Source organism: Mercurialis annua, linkage group LG6, assembly GCF_937616625.2.
Source record: "Mercurialis annua linkage group LG6, ddMerAnnu1.2, whole genome shotgun sequence".
Taxonomy (NCBI): Eukaryota; Viridiplantae; Streptophyta; class Magnoliopsida; order Malpighiales; family Euphorbiaceae; genus Mercurialis; species Mercurialis annua.
Window position 1 is genome coordinate 38,671,388 of NC_065575.1, and position 19,740 is coordinate 38,691,127.

At 31.4% G+C, this 19,740-nt stretch overlaps 3 protein-coding genes across 4 annotated transcripts; 2 read left to right on the plus strand and 1 right to left on the minus strand.

The window, feature by feature from the left end:
* Window positions 1–11,528: 11,528 nt before the first annotated feature.
* Window positions 11,529–15,768, plus strand: LOC126686414 (SWR1-complex protein 4). The gene is made up of 15 exons (XM_050380451.2): window positions 11,529–11,969; window positions 12,071–12,136; window positions 12,217–12,276; window positions 12,368–12,424; window positions 12,550–12,679; window positions 12,766–12,833; window positions 13,013–13,105; window positions 13,231–13,278; window positions 13,668–13,844; window positions 14,130–14,240; window positions 14,404–14,499; window positions 14,721–14,792; window positions 14,916–14,970; window positions 15,071–15,105; window positions 15,203–15,768. Exons 1-15 carry the CDS (start codon window positions 11,763–11,765, stop codon window positions 15,284–15,286), a joined length of 1,359 nt encoding a protein of 452 aa, XP_050236408.1. The 5' UTR covers window positions 11,529–11,762; the 3' UTR covers window positions 15,287–15,768.
* A 737-nt stretch (window positions 15,769–16,505) lies between these two features.
* On the minus strand, window positions 16,506–19,361 carry LOC126686416 (nifU-like protein 1, chloroplastic). 2 transcript variants are annotated; one of them, XR_007643958.2, is made up of 5 exons: window positions 18,927–19,361; window positions 18,593–18,729; window positions 18,303–18,491; window positions 17,214–17,735; window positions 16,506–17,098 (listed from the first exon to the last, which is right to left on the minus strand). XR_007643958.2 is itself a non-coding variant. In XM_050380454.2 (3 exons), exons 1-3 carry the CDS (start codon window positions 19,252–19,254, stop codon window positions 18,303–18,305), a joined length of 654 nt encoding a protein of 217 aa, XP_050236411.1. In that variant the 5' UTR covers window positions 19,255–19,360; the 3' UTR covers window positions 18,101–18,302. The 2 variants fall into 2 exon arrangements, 1 of the variants encoding a protein (XP_050236411.1); XM_050380454.2 differs by lacking the exons at window positions 16,506–17,098; window positions 17,214–17,735 and having other exon boundaries at window positions 18,101–18,491; window positions 18,927–19,360.
* Window positions 16,655–17,953, plus strand: LOC126686415 (uncharacterized). The gene is made up of 5 exons (XM_050380452.1): window positions 16,655–16,918; window positions 17,017–17,135; window positions 17,231–17,419; window positions 17,494–17,545; window positions 17,632–17,953. The coding sequence occupies exons 1-5, from the start codon at window positions 16,655–16,657 to the stop codon at window positions 17,737–17,739; spliced, it is 732 nt and encodes a 243-aa protein (XP_050236409.1). The 3' UTR covers window positions 17,740–17,953.
* Window positions 19,362–19,740: the final 379 nt, after the last annotated feature.

A 19,740-nucleotide genomic window follows, 5' to 3' on the forward strand; every position in this document is an offset into this window, starting at 1 on the left:
TTAAAGTAATTAAACCTTTTTTTTTTTTAAAGATGAGTAAAGAGAATTTTGTTCAGAGGAAAGGTTTAAAAGAAAAGGAGTGACTAATTCCACCATTTAGGGCTTGAATTCCCATAAATAAAGGTGCAGGCCAAAAGACAGCAACAAACATGTATATCAGACACACCAGTAAAAATAATTAATTTGTGGGATCTAAAGTATTCCTCTCTTGCCACATGGCGTCCTCTAAAAGTCCCAAGTCTTTTCTTACTCACCGGTGGATATGCGGTACCATCCGATTTTGAAAATGATATGCCACTATATATTCCCAAATATAAAAAAAAAGTTTTGATGTTGATTTTTAAGAAATTAATTTTATTATGGTGACCCCTTATACTTTTTCATAATTAGTTATATTCAATTATATTCCCCTTTCCATTATAATTGTCACAATAATTTATATAACTTTTTTCCTCAATTAAAAATATCTCATTATTAAAAGACGAAGGTGTTTTTGGATCCAATAAACCTGAAGACAAATAAATTCATTATATATTATATATGTATAGTTTAATTTGTATAAAAAAACTTTGTACACGTATATGTTAACTGCTCCACAAATCGCAAGAGAGTAGTATATAAAAACTTTATAATAATCATATTTTGTGTGATTAATTTAAACTGATGGGAAACAGCATAATAAGCTTAATGATGATAAAATATTAGGTGGACTCGATAATGTTTCTTTATTATCTTACGATGATTAAATGAAACATTTATAGCCATGGACGCCACACCTGATATTATTAAGCATTTCAAGATTGCTTGCTTTAGGGTAAGACAATGTGCATGATTATAAATTTGACGTATTTTTACATGGTACTGGGCTCATCAGATGATTTGGATGGCACTCAATTATAAAATGATATTTTAAGTTTTTTTATATTTAATTATAATATTAAATAATTTTCATTAGAGTCGAATAACTCACTTACAGAGGGTAAAACTCTAACTTTATAACACATAAATATAGTTTGAGTCCACAATCTCACTTAAGTCAACACTCACTTGAGTTAGAATAAATAACACCTTAGAGATACGTAGAATTTTTTTTAATATATAGTAAAATAAATCCAAACTTTTACGGATTGTTGCAATTTTATTCAAATTTTTTATTTTTACAATGATATTCTAATTTCAATGTCTCGTTGTAATTTTAATTGTTTTTTGAATTGACAAATGTTTTTCAATTTTTCACTTTAGTGTAATATCTAGTAGTTTTATTTGAATTTTCTGGTCATTTTTAGCTTCAAATTTGTATTTTTTGCTTAAACCACTGGAAAAGTAAGAGAATTTAAAATAAATTTTAATATTATATTTGATTTTTTTAATATTAAAAATTAAATTCTAAAATATTGAAAAATAAGGGATTTTAATTGTGAAAATAATTTATAAATTCAACTAAAAATCTGAACAATTAAATTGATTAGAAAGTATTTGGCTAAAATTACAACAAAATAATAAAACCGCAACATTGCTACAAAAATTAAAAATTTGGATAAAATTGCACAACCCGTAAATATTTGGTTTTATTTTGCTATTAGGCCTTCTAGTATATACATATCAGATGATAACTTCTAATAATTTCCACTCCTTTGTGGTTCAGCTAATGCTATTTATCATTTATAAAAAAAATCTATTAATTTATAAATTTAAAGAATAATTAAGTAATTAAATATTTTTTGATCAAAAAATAATTAAATGTTTAATAGTTCACTAGATTTTAAACAAATTAAAATTAGAAAATAACACAAAATTCTACTTGAAATCTTAATTAACTAAAAATTGTCTCATAAAATATAAGGCTTATATATATGAATTAAGAAACCTAAAGAAAACTAAATAGAAACCCAACAAAACAAAGAAATTACACATTAAAATATTAAAATTTATAATTTTAAAGGTCTAAAGTGACAAACGTTATTATGCTCTCCATTTTTCATCAAAATAGACATTTAAAACATGAAATTCAAATTTAAAAGTTTGACATAATTATAGATATCAGAGCTTATATTCCTTATTTCCATAAACTTCAATTTTGCATCCAAATCTGCATCCAATTGGAACGTAAATTGCACCATTCTAGACACTTTATTTAACAATGTATATAAGGGAAAACTTCACGTAATGAATAAACAATTCTAGGCAAAAGAAAATATATAAATGTATAAGGTTGTGCAAAGATGAAGACGAAATTAAAAACTGTGGGTAGCTGAAGATCGTTGTCTACTATCCAATCAAGTTAGGGCTAAGTGTAGGTTAAGTAATTGTGGTGCGATGACAGTGAAATTAGTGATAAAATGACGATAATGATAGTCAGAATAATCCTGATTTTGACAATTAAGGAAAAAAACTAATGCAAATGTAGCTCAGTAGGTATATTACTTGTATCCTTGCTTAAGAAATTACGAGAAAAAGGGTCCTTTGAATGTATTTTATATGTTTACTTGTAGCTTTGTGATAAATTACAGAATATTCGTAGTGATCTGATGACCTAAATGAGACATAAAACTAAAACTAAAAAGATCATGATAACACTAAAAAGGAGTTCCAATTATTTTCTCAAATGCTTAAATTAGTATAAATGAGAGGAAATAGAAAGAAAATAAAGAGTATAAGAGTGTGATGGATAAAATTTTGTATCTAAAATTTTATTCTTAAAGAGATATCAGATATATATAAAAAGTTTGGATCAAGTCCCCTCAAATTGATTGAACATGACCTATAATTTTCAATCAATCTACACCATTCATTACAAAATGAACGGTGTAGATTGAAAAATTTAAAATATAGTAAGTTGATCTACACTTCATTTTGTAATGAATGATGTAGATTGATTAAACATGATAGGTCATGTTCAATCAACTTTAAATGATCTTAATCCAAAAGATTGGATTGGGATTTCCTAAATTTTATTTTGAACTTGAGGGGGTCATGTTCATAATTTACATCGTTCGTTACAAAATGAATGGTGTAAATTAAAAAAGTATAATTTTAATCAAATTAATTTACACCGTTCATTTTAAAATGAATGGTGTAGATTGTAAATAGGCCTAATGGTAAAAAAAACCAAACCATTACGACTTGTTGCAATTATATCCAAACCTTTTAATTTTTGCAATAATATCCAAATTGCATTTTTTTGTTGCAATAATATCCAAATTGCATTTTTTTATAGTAATAATAGTCAAATTGATGGGTAAACTTGTTGTTTTCAATTAAGATATTAGGCTATTATTATGTTTTGATGTATAATAATATAGTAAAAGTCCCAAGAAATGACAAAAAACTCAAAAAGATTCATATAAAAAGTGCAATTTGGATATTATTGCAACAAAATAATGCAATTTGGATATTATTGCAAAAATTAAAAGGTTTGGATATAATTGCAACAAGTCATAAAGATTTGGGTTTTTTTTGCCATTAAACCTTGTAAATATGACCCTCTCAAGTTCAAATGAACTTGAGAAAATTCCAATTCAAAAAGTTTGTGACGTGTAGGATTTCTTCCACCAATTTATACGGATATTAAACTCTCTATGTTATTGGGATTACCAGTATTTATAAAAAAGTCATTATGTTTCATTTTATTACAAAAAAACCACCGAGTTATATATTTTGTTATATAAATATTTATTTTATTATAAAAAGAATATTAAACTTCTCGTGAATTATATAAAAATCAATGAGTTATGTCTTTCATTATAAAAAAAGTTAGTAAGTTTGTAATTTCGGCTATCACATAACAAAAAACGCTGCGAATGGTGCGTTTTATACGAGTGAACTACTTTGTAATAAAAGGTATAACTTGGTGACTTTTTGTAATAAAATAAAACATAGTGATCTTTTTGTAAATATCGATAATCTGGTGACTTAAGGAGTTTAATATACAATTTATACCGGTTGTCACAACAATTCGTCTTGGATCATATTTAGGGTTAATTTCCATAAAAATTCACCAATTTTATACGTTTTCTCAATTTAATCACGTTCTTTGAAACTTATCATAAAAATATACCAACTTTCATTTTTTTCTAAATTCATATACGGTGCTGACGTGTCACCCATTCATTAGTTAAAAATTATTTACACCTCATCAAATTGCACCAATAAATGAGTGTCACGTCAGCACCGTGTATGAATTTGAGAAAAAAATAAAAATTGATGTATTTTTATGAAAAGTTTTAAAGAATGTGATTAAATTTTATAAGGTTGGTAAATTTTTATGACATTGCCCTTTAGAAATACCATCAACATTTTGTGTAGCTATGAATCCTATTTATTTGTATTAATTGATATTTATTGATTTTATATACTTTTTTGTTGTAAATAAAAAAATTATCATAGTTCTATTGCGTTTTGATATTAAACCAATTTTAGTCGGCATTTTTATATCTAGATTACTTGTAATAAGTTTTATTGGATATTGTTTTGGGTTAACCTTCTCAATAACTAAGAGATCTGTTCGAGGAACACGAAAACTGATTGAAGTGAAAAAGATCAGATTCGGGGCTCTTGATGTCAACTACGATAACAAAATGATTTCATCTTTTAATTAGTTGGAACTTTGGGCGGCTCTAAAGCAAACAACTACTATAAAATCAACATTATTTGGTGTAAATTGGTGAAACATATTTATTTTCACCAAGCAATAATAAAATGAAAAGACATATGAAACCGATAGAGAGGGGTCCTGCTGCAGATAAACTTGAAGATTGAAGAATAGAGGAAGGTAATAGTATAGGGCATAGCCATGGAGTATGGCATGCAAGTCTCGAAAGTTGACTAATGAATTATTTGAGGCATGTTCTATGGTATGCAGCAAAAATGACAAAAACAAGTACACATAATTGCATTACATATATAACTAGTATATAGATATAATACCTAGCATATATTTTGATACAGTAACAACCAAATGACATGCAGCCAAGAAGATGGATCAAATTCATAAACAAATGAAATTAATATGAACAAGAACGTACCATCAACTACAAAACAATGGCCAAATATCTTTTAATATACCAAATTGAAATATAATGGAAACATAAACTATCTCTATCATCCGATATAAGAAGAAATGTGCCAACAAATTGCATGAAAGCAGCATGCTTAACGTCCTTTTCTCCATTTTTTAAATTAGCTATCTTCACAGATTACTACCCTTATGTTAAAAGTTGTCGAGGCTTCAATCGAGGTGCAATTACATCAAAATTGATCCAATGATCGCGATTATATGTGAAATTTGATGATATGTTTAGAAGTTCATTGATTTTAGAGTAAATTATTATGAGGATCACTACATACATCATAATTAACAGTTTGGTACTCTTTATTTGAAAATCTTATTTAATGGTCTCTCACTTTCAATTTCGTTAACTATTAGGCCCTTCTGTTAATTTAGGGTACCAAATCGTTAACGAAATTGAAAGTGAGGTACCTTATTTTTAACAAAATAAAAAATGAGAATCAAATCGTTAATAAAATTGAAAGTGGGATATCAAATCGTTTGAAAGTAAGTGCCGAAATTAACGGAGAGGCCTAATATAGTTAAGAAAATTAAAAATGAGGGACCATTAAATAGGATTATCAAATAAGGAATATCAAACTGTTAATTATGGTATAATTAGGGATCTTAAAGAAAATTGCTCTTGATTTTATATAGGTAAAATGTATATATCTATGTAAAAATTTAGCCCATTTGTTAAATATATTATATTTTTAAAATTTTATCATATATCGTATCATACATTCAATTTGAAGCTGATATAATGTGATGCTATACGTTTATGTGTATAAAATTAATTATTCCTACCTCATGTAGCATTGCAACACATCTCTTTCAAATTAAATATGAATATACTTGATAAAGTCGAAAAGATGACATATATGATAAGATTTTAAAATATACAATATTTTTGACAAATATATTAGAATTATGAATAAATAAATATATTTCACCTTTTATATCTTTTTTATATATTGTACTTCAATATCACTTATATATAGTTTAGATCCCTATTTAGTCTAACACATAGCACATAAAATTTATGCACAAAGAAGTCAAATTTCTACACAATGAGAAAACATAATAATATATATAAAGACCAGTCGATTTTAACATATATTATTAGGCTTAATACATCATTTGACCCCTAAACTATACACTTTTATTCTCTGAGACTCTTAAACTAATTTGATATTCTATTGGACCTCTTAACTTTATTTTTTGTTCTATTTAACCCGTCAATTGTAATTTTTTTGCCGATCTGACCTTTTTCATCCAACGTGGCAAAAACGCGTGTTTTCAAACGCGTTGAAGCGCGTGAAGGATAATTAAAATGCATAACTTGTTCTATTGAACCTCCGAACTACACTATTTTGTTCTATTTGACCCCTGAATTTATTTTATTTTCCTATTGCACCTTCAAACTTTTAATTTTTACCCATTAACCTTCTCAAAAATACAATTATTTAACTTTTATCCATTTAATCTTCTAGAAAAATAAAAAAATATTGAAATTTAGTCAAATAATTAAATAATATAACTTCTTGTACATGTATATATTTGTTTACATTTCAATAATGATAAAAGAAGTTTTGTCTTTTTAACGATATTATAAAATATATAAATTTACTATACTGTGATAATATTAAAAAAAGACTGATTTTTTTAAAAAATTATAATTTTTAGTGTATTTCACGAATTTCCAATTATAAAAATTTTAATACACCAGCTTTTAATTTTTTGCAATTTCAAACTTTTCAAATCAATTCTGAATTTTTAAAATTTGTGTTAAAATTGGAAAACACGCTAAATTTCATGACTTTTAAAGCCTTAAATGATTTTTTCAAATAATATGTAAAGTACATCATTTTTTATTTTAGATTAAAAAAAATATTTAGACTTAATATATTTTTTGACCTCTAATCTTACCTTTTTATTTCATATGACCTCTAAACTATTTTAGTGTTCTATTGGACCTCTTAACTACTTTTTTTATTCTATTTAACCCCATGTCAGCAAAGCCATGTCAGCAATTTTATCCACGTCATCGCGCGTGGTGTGCACATTCCGAATGAGGGGTTAAATAGAACAAAAAAGAGAGTTAAGAGGTCCAAAAGAATACGAAATTAGTTTAGAGGTCGCAGAGAATAAAATGGTATAGTTTAGGGGTCAAATGATGTATTAAGCCTATATTATTATGTATTATTACTTGATCCTTGTCCAATCTTATATAACACTCTCACATCACAGAGTTTTTACAAGAAAAAGTCGTCAAATTCGTGCATAATATGGTAAGAACCCGTCAAATTGAACAAAGAATGCGACATTAATGATGGTTTTGGAGTTTAGCTGTTGTGCCTTAATAATTGAGTGATTTAAACAATTCTTAAAGAGTTTCTTGAAACCTGACACTAGAAAGATAATCCACTCATAGTCGGTGGTCAAAAAATGTACTTTTATCAATCGTAAATGTAACAGTTTGGTGCCTTCTGTTTGCTTTTTTGCCAATGTAATTATTATGAAATAAATTAGACAGTGAAGGATTTGTGAATTGTAGGGCTCAGAGGTCAAAATCCATTCCAAAATTAAACAAACAACTCTTACTAGACTGGGTGTAATATAGTGCAAATGGACAATCAAAAAAACAGCAGATATCACCATCTTTGAATTGAATCTCTGCAAATTGCATCCCCATTTTTTTCTGTTAATTTCAACTCTCGACTTCTAAGCTGGACCTTTATTCAGATTACGCTAATAATCACCTATAAACCCTAATTTTAGAGCCTTGTTATAAAAATTCTCCTAAATTTTAAAAACGGTCAAAAAAATCCCCTAAATTTTATAGCGGCGCTGAAGAAACTTCTTCAGTCCAAAACTTTACTAATGCCGTCATTGTTATGAGATGTCACTTCAAAAAAAATTCATACTCACCTTTTACTTTAATTGACACCTCACCAAAAGATCATAATATTCTAGAATACTTAAAATACTCTTAGGATCTTAATATTTAATTAAAAAATTAGAAACTAATAAATAACGCTATGGCCTGTTCTCCAAGACTTGAAGAGGAAGAGCAAACAAAGATTAGAAGGAACGCTGATAGGGTTTATTAGTTGTCCGCTGGACGCTCAAGTCAGTTTTAGTGAGGGAAATAAGAGAGAAGAGAAAGATAATTACTTAAATGTGAAAAAAGTGGTAACTTAGGGTTTGCACATAATTAAGGTGGTTTATATAGTCATGTGTGAAAACCTTCTTCTCTTCTCTCTCTTTGGTCTCCACTTTTTTATTTACCTTATGCGGCCAATTCAGTTACCCTTTAAGCGGTGTATTAGGTGTCTGCTATCCAGAGAACATTCTCGTGTGCCAGGGGATATTTTGTAGTCCCTCGAGATTTGGTGTGTACGGATATGAGCCAACTAAAGAGAGTTTGGCCCGTTTTCTAGCATAACCTTGTGTCTTCGATATTTCGGATGAGCAGACAACTAGTCTATTTTACGAGTTCCGATTTATGGTGCGACTTCCGAGCTACTAGTTTTCCGAGATTCAAGTGTCTCTATAGTCTTTGGTGTTTTTCTGGTTGTGATCATCTTCTTCGTTGTTTCATTTAGTGATACTTCATTTTAGCGAGTTTGCTTCACCCTTATTATGTATTATTATTGCGTTATCACTCGTCCCCCCCCCCCCCCCCCCCGAGTTTCAGATATTCATGTCCGAGTTTGCTTTTACTTGTATGTTTATTTTTAAGCTTGTTGTTCGGGTAGTATCTTGATGCATGTTTCCTTTTTCCCTTTTCTTTGACTTCTTGAGCGGGTTTGACGAAGAGTTTTCTAGCTGTTACTTATATGTACTTCTTAAATTTAATTTTTGCCATATTTCGCTTTTCTATACGTAATATTTATATTTTTAATTTCTCCCTTTTCCATTGTCTTCTCCAAACTTAATAGATTAGTGATCCTTATCGCCCTAAGCCCACGTGGAAACATGGGCCACGAACTCCCAGAAAGACGTTGAAAGTGGTTAACTAAAGTTTTGGCTGTTGTCTTTTGTAAAAAAAAAAAATCTTGATCAATTGTCGCTTGAATTCAGAACGTGCCCCGTGTGTTTTATTTGTCTTTTGAGAAATATTTCTCAATAAATTTTAGTTGTCGTCTTTTGTAGAATTCTTTTTTTCTTCATCAAGTGTCTTCTGTTTTTTATTGTCTTTTTTGTATTTTTTTTATTGAGAAATGTTTCTCAATAAATTTGACCGTTGCTTTTGAGAAATGTTTCCCAATAAAATTCGGTTGTTGCCTTTTGTATAAATTTTTTTTCATCGAGTGTTGCTTGTGTTTTGGCCGTTGTTTTTATAGAATTTAATTTCCTTCATCAAGTGTTGCTTGTGTTATGGTGTTGCCTCTTGTAGAATTTTTTTTAAGTGTCACTTATGAGGGGCGGCGCCCTTCCAATGCCAGTTATATTTTATATTTAATTTAATGAGTAATTGGAACTATGATTGGCCAACCTCTTCATAGATGATTAGTTGTACAAGAATTCAGGATATTGTATTAAATATATTTATAGTGCTCAAAATGACAATCATTTACACATAATTTTGAAATGAGAATTACATAACATATTCTCTAAAATGCATTTCTCGCACATCAATAGAGGCATATCTATACCCATACAAGGTTTTTCGTAAATAAGAGTGAAATATAAATGAATGACATAATACAATCTGGATGTATCGCTAGTCTCACATGAAATGATATTTATACTTTTATATTTGAATCTATCATTTACAATATACATGAATATATAAGTTAGCAAAAATTTCCTAATTAATTATCTAATGCGTTGGGTGTCTCTCCTACATCATGTTACTATGAGCTGATTTATTTAAGGAAATATTTGAATAAATTTACTAATCTTTTGCCACTTGTTGAAGACTTTTGAAAGATGTAGATCTCTAAACAAATCTGAACATCAAAACTTTGTATATAGGAAACTTAGTCGTTTTTCACAGACGGAGCAAAATAATGGATTCAGAAAGAGACCATGTTGTCCTTCGGATCGCTTCATGACAAATTTTATATATATCTGAGTTACGTCCTACAAGACAAATAAGGTCAGATAGAATTTCAGACTCTTGATCAGAATTCCACTCCGAAATTTAATTCAGTATTTGTTTCCATATAATATAGTAAAATACTATATAAAAGAGGTAATAAAATTTAACATACTATAGTAATAGATTGACTTGTCTTATATATAGACTTGTTGAGTAGACTTTCTTATAAACTATCAATGTCGATTTTTGGTATAAAATGGTTATGTGAAATTTTGTCATTTGAATTATTATATCAATTATTATGTTGCATGTAATTTTCTTTTATTATATGTATCGTCGGAATATAACAATTAAAAATTACATAAAAATATAAATAAGCTAATACATATGATCATACAAAGACGGTGAAGTGTAAAATGTATTAGTTGCATATAATTTTTTAAATAGGTTTCTTGCAACCTTCCAAATTTAAGTTATGTATGTTTGCGAACTTATTTGTTACAATTCATTTAGAATTATATGCTTAATTTATCTATTTTTATTTTAGGTGTGGTACACATATTTAATTAATATAATGATATTTTTAAGGGCTAATGTCATAAAAATTCACCAACTTTACACGTTTTCTCAATCTAATATGGAATTACATTTTAAACAGGCACAAAATTGAAATTTCCTAAGCCGCGTAGACACAAATCCGTCAAAACCAACAAATTTCTTAGAGTTATATGTTTTTCTTTGTTTTTGCATTTGTTTCTTTTGAATTTCAACCAAAAAAAATACAGGAACCCTTCAATTTAGTTTCAGCGAACAATCTAAAATCTAAATCAATACCCAAATAGCAATACAGCCCAGGAGGGATAGACAGAAAAGGAGATGATGAGTTGATGGAGGAGCAGCCATACAACAAGGCCAAGCAATTGCCTTACAAGGTCAAGAAAAGATATAATATGCAAATAAGTAATTTATGAAAAGCTTAAGCAGGGTAGCACCAAATTAAAAATCAAAATCCATGCACATAATAATAAACTTCTACATAAAAGTGAGAAAAGTCGCGTTTCAAGCATTGTAAGACAGTTCGGTTCATATCTAGAATTGGCGACCGAGTAGTCACTCCCCCGACGAGGAGAACTCCCGACGGCCGAGGCAATTCAATGATGGACGTTGGAGTCAGGTACATTGTCATACCTTTAGCAAAGCAGAGAGCTACTCATAATAAATTAATACTAATTGTTATGATAAAGTTTGTAAACAAAAGATCAGTAGTGGGGATTTGAGCGTCAAGATGAATCAAGTTTTAAGAAAGAAAAGTTGGGCCGCTTCTTGGGCTATTTATATGGGCTGATGAAGCCCATAATCATGACGATATTGCAGCCGGTAGTCCGTAACAATTATGGTTCAACCCAGTTATTATTACCCGAGGGAAAGTTGTCTGTCACCCGCCGGTGACGCAAAGGCATCTGGTTACACTTCTTGAAAGTTTCGCGCTCGAAAAAAACCCTAATTACACAACCAAAATAATCCCCGATTTCTTCGAATTTTGATCTATCAAAACGAAAATTCATCAATCAAATGCTTGAAAATCATATTAGAAACATGACAAACCCTAATTGAAGCATCACTTACCAGTCGGGAGTAAGATCAAAACCCTAATTTTTTTTCACTATGGAGCTATCAAAGGACCTTCTTGCCGGAGTGCCCAAGACTCCATTATCAATAACGCAAGAGAAAAAATCACAACCTAAAAAAGACTCGCAGAGAAAACCTGATGGCATTTCGCGTGAGGTTTACGCGCTTACTGGTGGATTGGCACCTCTTATGCCTGCAATTGATACTAATCAGCTGAAGAAACGACCGCCGTCGGACGAGAAGGTAATTTCACTGTTAAAATTTGAAATGTAGTGTTCATTTCAGCTTACGTTTATGTTTTAAGTATATGAATTAATGACCAAGTTATGTATAATTGTGTACAGATTACGTGGCAGTGGCTTCCTTTTACTAGTTCGGCTCGTAAAGATAATTTACAGCTCTACCATTGGGTAAATTTGATTATTCATGACTGAATGTATTGTTTGTTAGTTGGATTGTTCAGAAAGTTTGTCTGTTTTATGGTTTGTAGGTTAGAGTTGTGAATGGTGTACCGCCAACGGGTGATTATTCATTTGCCAAGTATAATAAGGTGTGTAAAAGTATGCATTATGCCGCAGTTGGATTTTATAATGTTAGTTATTAAGTGAAATGAATGTTCTGTTTTTTCTTAAATTTCGCAGTCAGTTGATGTCGTCAAGTATACGCAAGAAGAGTATGAGAAGTATTTGACTGATCCTGTAGGTATCATCTCATGGTTGCAAGTTTTTTTAATTTTTGATAATTGCAATGCTGCCTTTTTTAGCATGTTGGTTTAGTATAAAGTGCTTTGTTGAATTAAGTTTTCTATGCTTTGTCTTCTTAGATGTGGACCAAGGAAGAGACAGATCAATTATTTGAGGTGTGTGAAAGGTTTGATCTTCGCTTTGCTGTTATAGCTGACAGATTTCCATCATCTCGTACTATGGAGGAATTGAAGGATCGTTACTACAGTGGTATATTTTATCTTTCTATTTGTTTATCTTTTTTGATTCTTAAATAGTCATGTTTTTTTACGATTTCAATTTTTTATTGTTTCTAGTTTGTCGAGCTATTTTAATCGCTAGAGCTTCATCTCCTGGGGATGTCTCAGGACACCCTCTTGTCAAGGTATGGTAGCACTGTAATTGGAATTTGTGCATGATTGTTGAGCTGCATTGTTATGATGTTAGCCGTTGAATGCTTTGGCTTTATTTTATACTTGTTGATTTTAATCAATTACCTAATTAGGAGTTTTCTATATTAATCTATTCTATTCGTAAGGATTTGATCTATATTGCTTCATGTAGGAACCATACAACTTTGCACAAGAGACAGAGCGGAAACGTGCATTGTCCATGTACCTTTCACAAACAAAACACCAAGAGCGAAAAGATGTTGAGGTCCGTAATTTACTTTGTTACTGGTCATAACTGGTCACTCTGTATTTTTGAAGGATCTGCGAATGGAGTCTTCAGTTACATATGCAATATGTATTTGTTTGCATTCTCATATTTCCATTCTATAGGTCCTTGCTGAGGCTAAAAGAATCACCGAGACACGCATTGCTGCAAAGGTTAGTCATGATACTGAAAATGTAATAGTTAAGGCATCCACAAGGAGTAGGGGTGCTCAATTTTATTTTTGTTGATAGAAAAAAGGAGAAATCTGATGTGAAATTTTGGTACAAGATGAAATGATTCTTATTTAGGTCCTTGCAAGTATTTTACAAATTTATATATCTACGCATGGGTTGGAACTCCCTCGGTGCTCTTTGGTTTAATTCAGGTCCTCTGTTTTTAAATGAAAAAGAAATCAATAGAGAAGTGTAGTTTATGAGTCCATAATATGGCTACTTTGCTTTAATTTAAAAAATCATGTCAGGATATTCTTTATTTATATGATGCATGCTCTCTTTGTTTTTATCATGTTGGTCATTATCTTTGTCTTTTTTTCCTTTTCTAGGGTGTTGAAGAAACTCAATTGCCTGTAGCATCAAATGCACAAGAAATGGCCGAGGTTGCTACTAATCTTGATGATACCCCATCGCCTTCATCCAATGTTCAGCTTGCCTCTGCAGCAGTTGGAACTTCAGCTTCAGTGATGGCAGAAAATGCTTCTACTTTAGCTTCTCTACGGATGGTATATGACTTTGTTTTTTACTCTTTTGCTGCTCCTTCCTTCTCATGCTCCTCTCTTTATTTTTTAATCTTCTCCCAATCTCACCCAATACTTTGAAGGAATTTTCTTATGGAGGGAGAAGAAGAAAGAACAAATTGTAGTTCTTGTTTTTCTTGCTAGGATTTTATTTTAATAGCTTTGCTAACAAGTTTGGATCCATGTGAACCTTTAAAAAGAGACACCTACTGCTTATTGATTATGTTTATATATTCAATTGTATATTGACTAATTTAATGAAATTGTCAGCTTCGAGTATACTTGAGAACGTATGCACTTGAGCAAATGGTGCAAGCTGCTAGTTCATCAGCAGGGCTTCGGACAATCAAGCGAGTTGAACAAACATTACAAGATCTTGGGGTCTGTACTCCCTGCAATTTCAATGATTTTTCCCTTGTTATATTTGTTTTGTAGTGCTTGATTTTTTCATGAGGCCAAAAGTTAAAGCTAATCTTGGTGGCATCTATTCTTTCATATATACATTGAGAATATGGTTATAAGGTACATAGTTGTCATTTTGCAGGTTAATTTGAAACCAAGGGTGCCAACCAAAGCTGTTTGTGCAGAGCACCTTGAATTAAGAAAGGAGATATTAACTTTGCTGAATCTTCAAAAACAGGTTTGCATATCCCTGATGTTCATCTTTTGGATTTTTTTTTTGTTAAGGTTTTCATCTGCCACATAATTAATCGTTGAAAATAGAAAAATAATTTTCATATACAAATATGTGCTTGTGTATACTTTTCCTTTAAGATTTAAGGTATATTGATGTGATTATTTTAAATGATGAGTTCTGCATTAATACTTTCTGACATCCAAATTTTATTGCCTATTTATCAGTTGCAGTATAAAGAGGCAGAAGGTTCATCTTTTCGTGAAGGTTCATATTCTGAAATGCCAGGGACACCTAAGGTTACTGATCTATCTGATCTTTTGGAATTTTGTTGCAGTTCTGTTTTGTTTACTTATGATCATGGGAAAAAATGCATATATTTAGTAACTATTATTTACTTTGTGTATGTACATCAATCACAGCGTTTACAGCGTGATCAGGATCGTACATTTATTCCAGACACAATGAGTTTTGGAGGTAACTACATAAGTTGCTTACTTTTTGTAGCCATTTGGCCGTTCCTTATTTTTGTTAATTATGAAGTTAACTTTATAATCCTGTTAATTTGGGATATTAGGGGAAAGGCCTGGTAGAAAGGACCCGAAACGGAAGGTAGATACAATTTTGTCTTTTTTGTCTAACTTCTAACATATCTATTTTCTATAAGTACTGTGAGACTAATTAGCCGTACATAATTTACTACCTTAAGGGACCTGGAGCTGGAAGGGGATCCGATGCGCCATCATCTCCAGCTCATAAAAGGCCGAGAAAACTAAAAGCTACTGACCTATGATTTAAAAGGATTGAAGGAAGCAAAACAATGGGGAAAATGAAATATTACCACTGAATTGTTCTCCTAGGATCCATATATTCTCGTCCAATTCACCAAATTTCTTGACTGGCAAGCTAGTTAGCTGTTCGTGCTATTTATAACTGATCAGAAGTCGTGCTATTTATAACCAATCAGAAGTCGTGCTGGGATTTGGTTGCTACCTGAATAACTGTAAGGTAACCATACACCGCAGCTGCAAGATTGTAAAATCTGTAAAATCTTTTTCGCCAGTGTTCACATAGAGCACAAGGCTTTGGTTTTGTACAAATGATTTTTATTTGGAAGCTTTAGGCATTTGTTATCAAGTAATTGTCACATTATGTGGATGCATCTAATCCTGAAATGTAAATTATCAAATACTTTAGAGCGAGCGGCTGTATAAGATATTGTTTCCGGCCCCTTTTTGGAAGTTGATTTTATCGCAAAATACATTCTACCGTAAACATGTATGTGTTTTCTTTCAAAGTTATAACTCTTACTAAAGAACATGAATTCTCTCTCTAAATTACAAGGAATATTTCATACAGCAGCTTTGAATACAAATTGACTTGCGTGCTCATGAGTAACGAGCTATCTAAAGATAGCTAAAGACTGAGAGACTTACAATATTGTCGGTAAGACTGCATGAAAAAATTCACATTTTCTTGCTAGCTAGAAACTAATGGTTTAATTTAGGTTTATTTGCATATTAAATCCGAAGGTCTCACTTTAATATCTTTTTAATTTTATTTTTTAAAACGTTGCATGACGCATCCAACTTTTTAGTTTTCGACATTTTGTAGCATATTTCTATTTCGTGAACGTCGTTTTACACAAAACGGCACGGTTTTTCACATTTTATAGCTTTATATTTGGTGAAAAATAATTTTAGTGCAACAGCGCGCAAAATTAAGATGTACAATAAAATATTTTAAAAAATGAGATTAAATCACTGCAAAAGTTAAACGTTGTGATTTAGTATGCAAATAACCTTTTATTTACCATAGCATAGAAGAATGATCCCACTGGGAATGTATTTTGGTTTCACATCTTTTTCAAAAAAATACATTTAAATTTGTTTTACAACTTAATTTTAAAAAAGAAAACATATATTTCCTCTCATATAATTGATAGGTCAATTTTTTTTCGCAAGTTCACTACAAACAAAGAGATAGGAACTACAGAAATTTGAAGCCAACAATCAACACCAACCACACATTTTTCAGATACATTCTATGATTACACATGATCGATATACATGACAATTAATAATTTATTTTTATTTCTATAATGACAATATTAATACAACAAAATAATAACTATCAGCAATGGAAATCCTAAGAATAGAATATGCTAAGCCTGCATCTTCCCCGTTTCATTCCCAACCTCCGTCCCTCTAATCGGAACCCAAAACGCTTTATAACGAAACCATATTGTAGTTTAAGAGAGCAGGGCAATGAAAGTCCAAGAAACACTTGGCCATTTGTTTCTGTTTCTCTTTTCTGCTCAGGATTCTTCTTGGGTCCTCTCATTGATGGTCTACATTCAAGGGTTAATCTTGTAGAATATCAAAATGGCTCGATTGACATCGGTCCTCTTCATACAAACATATGGGTATAATGGAAATCTTTTTCTTGCTTTTTATTCACTTACTGTTCGATTCAAGATGATTCAGTTGACCTGTTCTTTTGTATCTTTACTGTTGGATATAGGTTCCTCCTTTGCTTGGATTGTTCTATTCCTCTGTTGGGTTGCTGCAACTCTTCTTGGATGAAAGGAACTCTTCTAAGATTCCTGAAGAAAACCCAGAAAAAGTCGCTATTTCACTGGCGTAAGTATTTAATCTACCTCCTTGCTACAAGAAAATTAGTCTACAACACAGTAACTAAAGGCGATTGCTAATATTTACCTTATTCTTTGATACAGAACCCTTTTGTTGTTCATAGAATTGAGTGCTGAGATGTATAAAGCTGGAATACCAGACAACATTGAGGCTTACATATTGTTCGCCGCGGCAGAATTCATATGGTTGTTCCTCGACAGGACACGCCTAGGCTTCACCTTAGCATCCATTATCGGCGTCGTTTGCCCGTTGGCTGAAATTCCCATTATGAAGTAAGTTTGCTCCCACCAAAGCTATCAAACATGACATGCTTATTTATTCATTTGACACATTTGGCCGTTTTCAGGTTCTTCCACCTTTGGTATTATCCACAAGCGAACATTGAAATCTTCGGTCAGGTAATTGATTATGATACCAAACAAAAACAGTCATAGCTTAGAATCAATAGTGTTCTGAATAAATAGACAATTTCTGTTTTATGCAGGGATTAGTCACTTGGACATTAACTTGCTACTTTGTCTACACGCCGTTCCTGATCAGTTTAGCACGCTGGTTACAATCAGTCGCAGCTGCCAGAGATGAATCAACCTAGACAATATGTTGGGAATTAGCATTCTTTTGGTTATTAGGAAAGGGAATACTAGGTCTCATAACATTTCAAGCTAAAGGACTATGAAATGTACTGACTTTTGAACAAGTGAGAAGTGTGCAATTAGATCACCAGTTTAATAACATATTTTGCCTCATCTCCTTGCCTAAATCTAAATGCTTGCAAAAATGTTGACCAATCTTGCTTGCAAGAAGAACTTGGGCGTCTTTGTTCTATAGCCAGCCATATTGATTAAACAGAATCAAGTATTATCCCTATTGCGGCAAAACTTAAATTTGAATTCAACAAATATATTAATATAACAATGTCAAGCAGAACCCACGTGTGAAAATCCACGAAAAGGTGCAAGAACAAGTACACACTCTTATTTCAAGTTGCAGGCGTGGAGCTTGATAGGCTCGTGTTCGAATATAAACGACAGATACAGTATATCGAAAAATTTACAAAAAAGGTAAAAACACAAGAATAGAATGGTAAACACAGCATGACATTCTGACTAGTTCATAAACATTAATCAGTTTTAAAAATCGAATGTAAAGCCTGACCTAGTCGACAAACACAACATTCGTGATATCCGGAAACTTCTCCTTAATAGCCGCTTTGACTCCAGAACCAATAGACTCCGGACCTGTATATTTCACAAGACATTCCCCATTTTCAACAGATGTTACTTCTACACTCCCACCATAGTTCTTTATGGCCGGTCTCAGTATATCAAGATGCCGATTCACAGCCTGCAGGCAGTTGAATTGCACAACATCAAAAATTGCTAACATAATCAAAACAAAATACAGCTAATGAAATCAGTTAATCACAGTTAGAGAAATTTATTTACCTCGGGAGTTGTCTCCTTCACTTCTTCATCGTAAACTTGGCGAATATCTTTAACTGCATCCCCAAATTTTTCCTTAAGTACTCTTTCAATCCCCATTTTCATAGTAGTTGTTGAGCTAGGGCAGCTACCACATGCTCCTGTAAGTATCATAAACTCTGTTACATTTATAAATAAAAATGCTACCTTTGGAGTGAATTACAGTTGAATTTCAGCAAACAGTAAAATCATAGCAAAATTTGATTTGTAAAACATATAATTTAAACTTTTCAAACATGAAAATCTTGCATTTATACCCTTATAATTCCATAATTGAAAAGTCTGTTATAATAATAACCTTGGAGTTGGAGGGAAACGACACCGTCTTCAACGGAAACAACGTCAACGTTCCCGCCGTCGGCAATTAAGTACGGCCGAACATCCTCAAGAACCAAATCCACGTTTTCAGGAGTCAGCTCAAACGTCTGGGCTGAGTATAGTCCTGGAGACTGGGAACCAGTGGCGGTGTTTTGGCTCGTTGCTTTTATTGCTGTTTTGGACAATACTACCCTTGTGCCGGAGACTTTCAGGGTTACGGATGTTGGATACTGCTGATGAGTGCTTGCCGGAATTTTGGGGAAGTACTGTGGAATCTTGGATAGCGTCGTGGATGCTAGCGACGCCATGGTTATTAGAAATTTAGAATTTGTTGATTGTATGGGTTGTGGATTTTCTGGATTTTGAGAAATTGACTAGTTTTAGAGAGAGGGCTGTATTGATGATTTTGGAAAGTTTATGGGGCGAATGTGTAAATTTCGAATAATAATATGCTGGAAGCTGATGGTGGGCGCGTGTCATGTTGGACCGGTAGTAGGGGCTGTAGTGTAATATTTCCATTTTCTTTTATGAAATGATTTGGTTTTCCATCAATTAGTTATTTTATATAATCAATAAATATAAATAAAGGAATTAATAAACTTTTGGTGTTTCTGCTAAAAAAAATCAAAAAGTCCACTTGATATTGTGGATTATTGGTTCTTTTTCTCATCGAAAGATGAAATCCTGTATTTTATTAGTATTCAGGCATATTAGAATATGTAATTTCATAATAATGATATAAATGAATTCAAACTTAGTAAGTGATAACGGGACCAGTAATATAAAGGCGGTAA

Bases quoted from the DNA above. Each gene is read 5' to 3' on its own strand.
- LOC126686414 (XM_050380451.2), top strand. From the start codon at position 11,763: ATGGAGCTATCAAAGGACCTTCTTGCCGGAGTGCCCAAGACTCCATTA. The intron at 13,845-14,129 runs GTATATGACTTT...TGAAATTGTCAG, and splicing joins CTTTAGCTTCTCTACGGATG to CTTCGAGTATACTTGAGAAC. The intron at 14,971-15,070 runs GTAACTACATAA...TTGGGATATTAG, and splicing joins AGACACAATGAGTTTTGGAG to GGGAAAGGCCTGGTAGAAAG.
- LOC126686415 (XM_050380452.1), top strand. From the start codon at position 16,655: ATGCTAAGCCTGCATCTTCCCCGTTTCATTCCCAACCTCCGTCCCTCT. The intron at 16,919-17,016 runs GTATAATGGAAA...TGTTGGATATAG, and splicing joins CTCTTCATACAAACATATGG to GTTCCTCCTTTGCTTGGATT. The intron at 17,136-17,230 runs GTAAGTATTTAA...TCTTTGATACAG, and splicing joins AAAGTCGCTATTTCACTGGC to AACCCTTTTGTTGTTCATAG.
- LOC126686416 (XM_050380454.2), bottom strand. From the start codon at position 19,254: ATGGCGTCGCTAGCATCCACGACGCTATCCAAGATTCCACAGTACTTC. The intron at 18,730-18,926 runs GTTATTATTATA...TGATACTTACAG, and splicing joins CGTTTCCCTCCAACTCCAAG to GAGCATGTGGTAGCTGCCCT. The intron at 18,492-18,592 runs GTAAATAAATTT...AACTGCCTGCAG, and splicing joins TGAAGGAGACAACTCCCGAG to GCTGTGAATCGGCATCTTGA.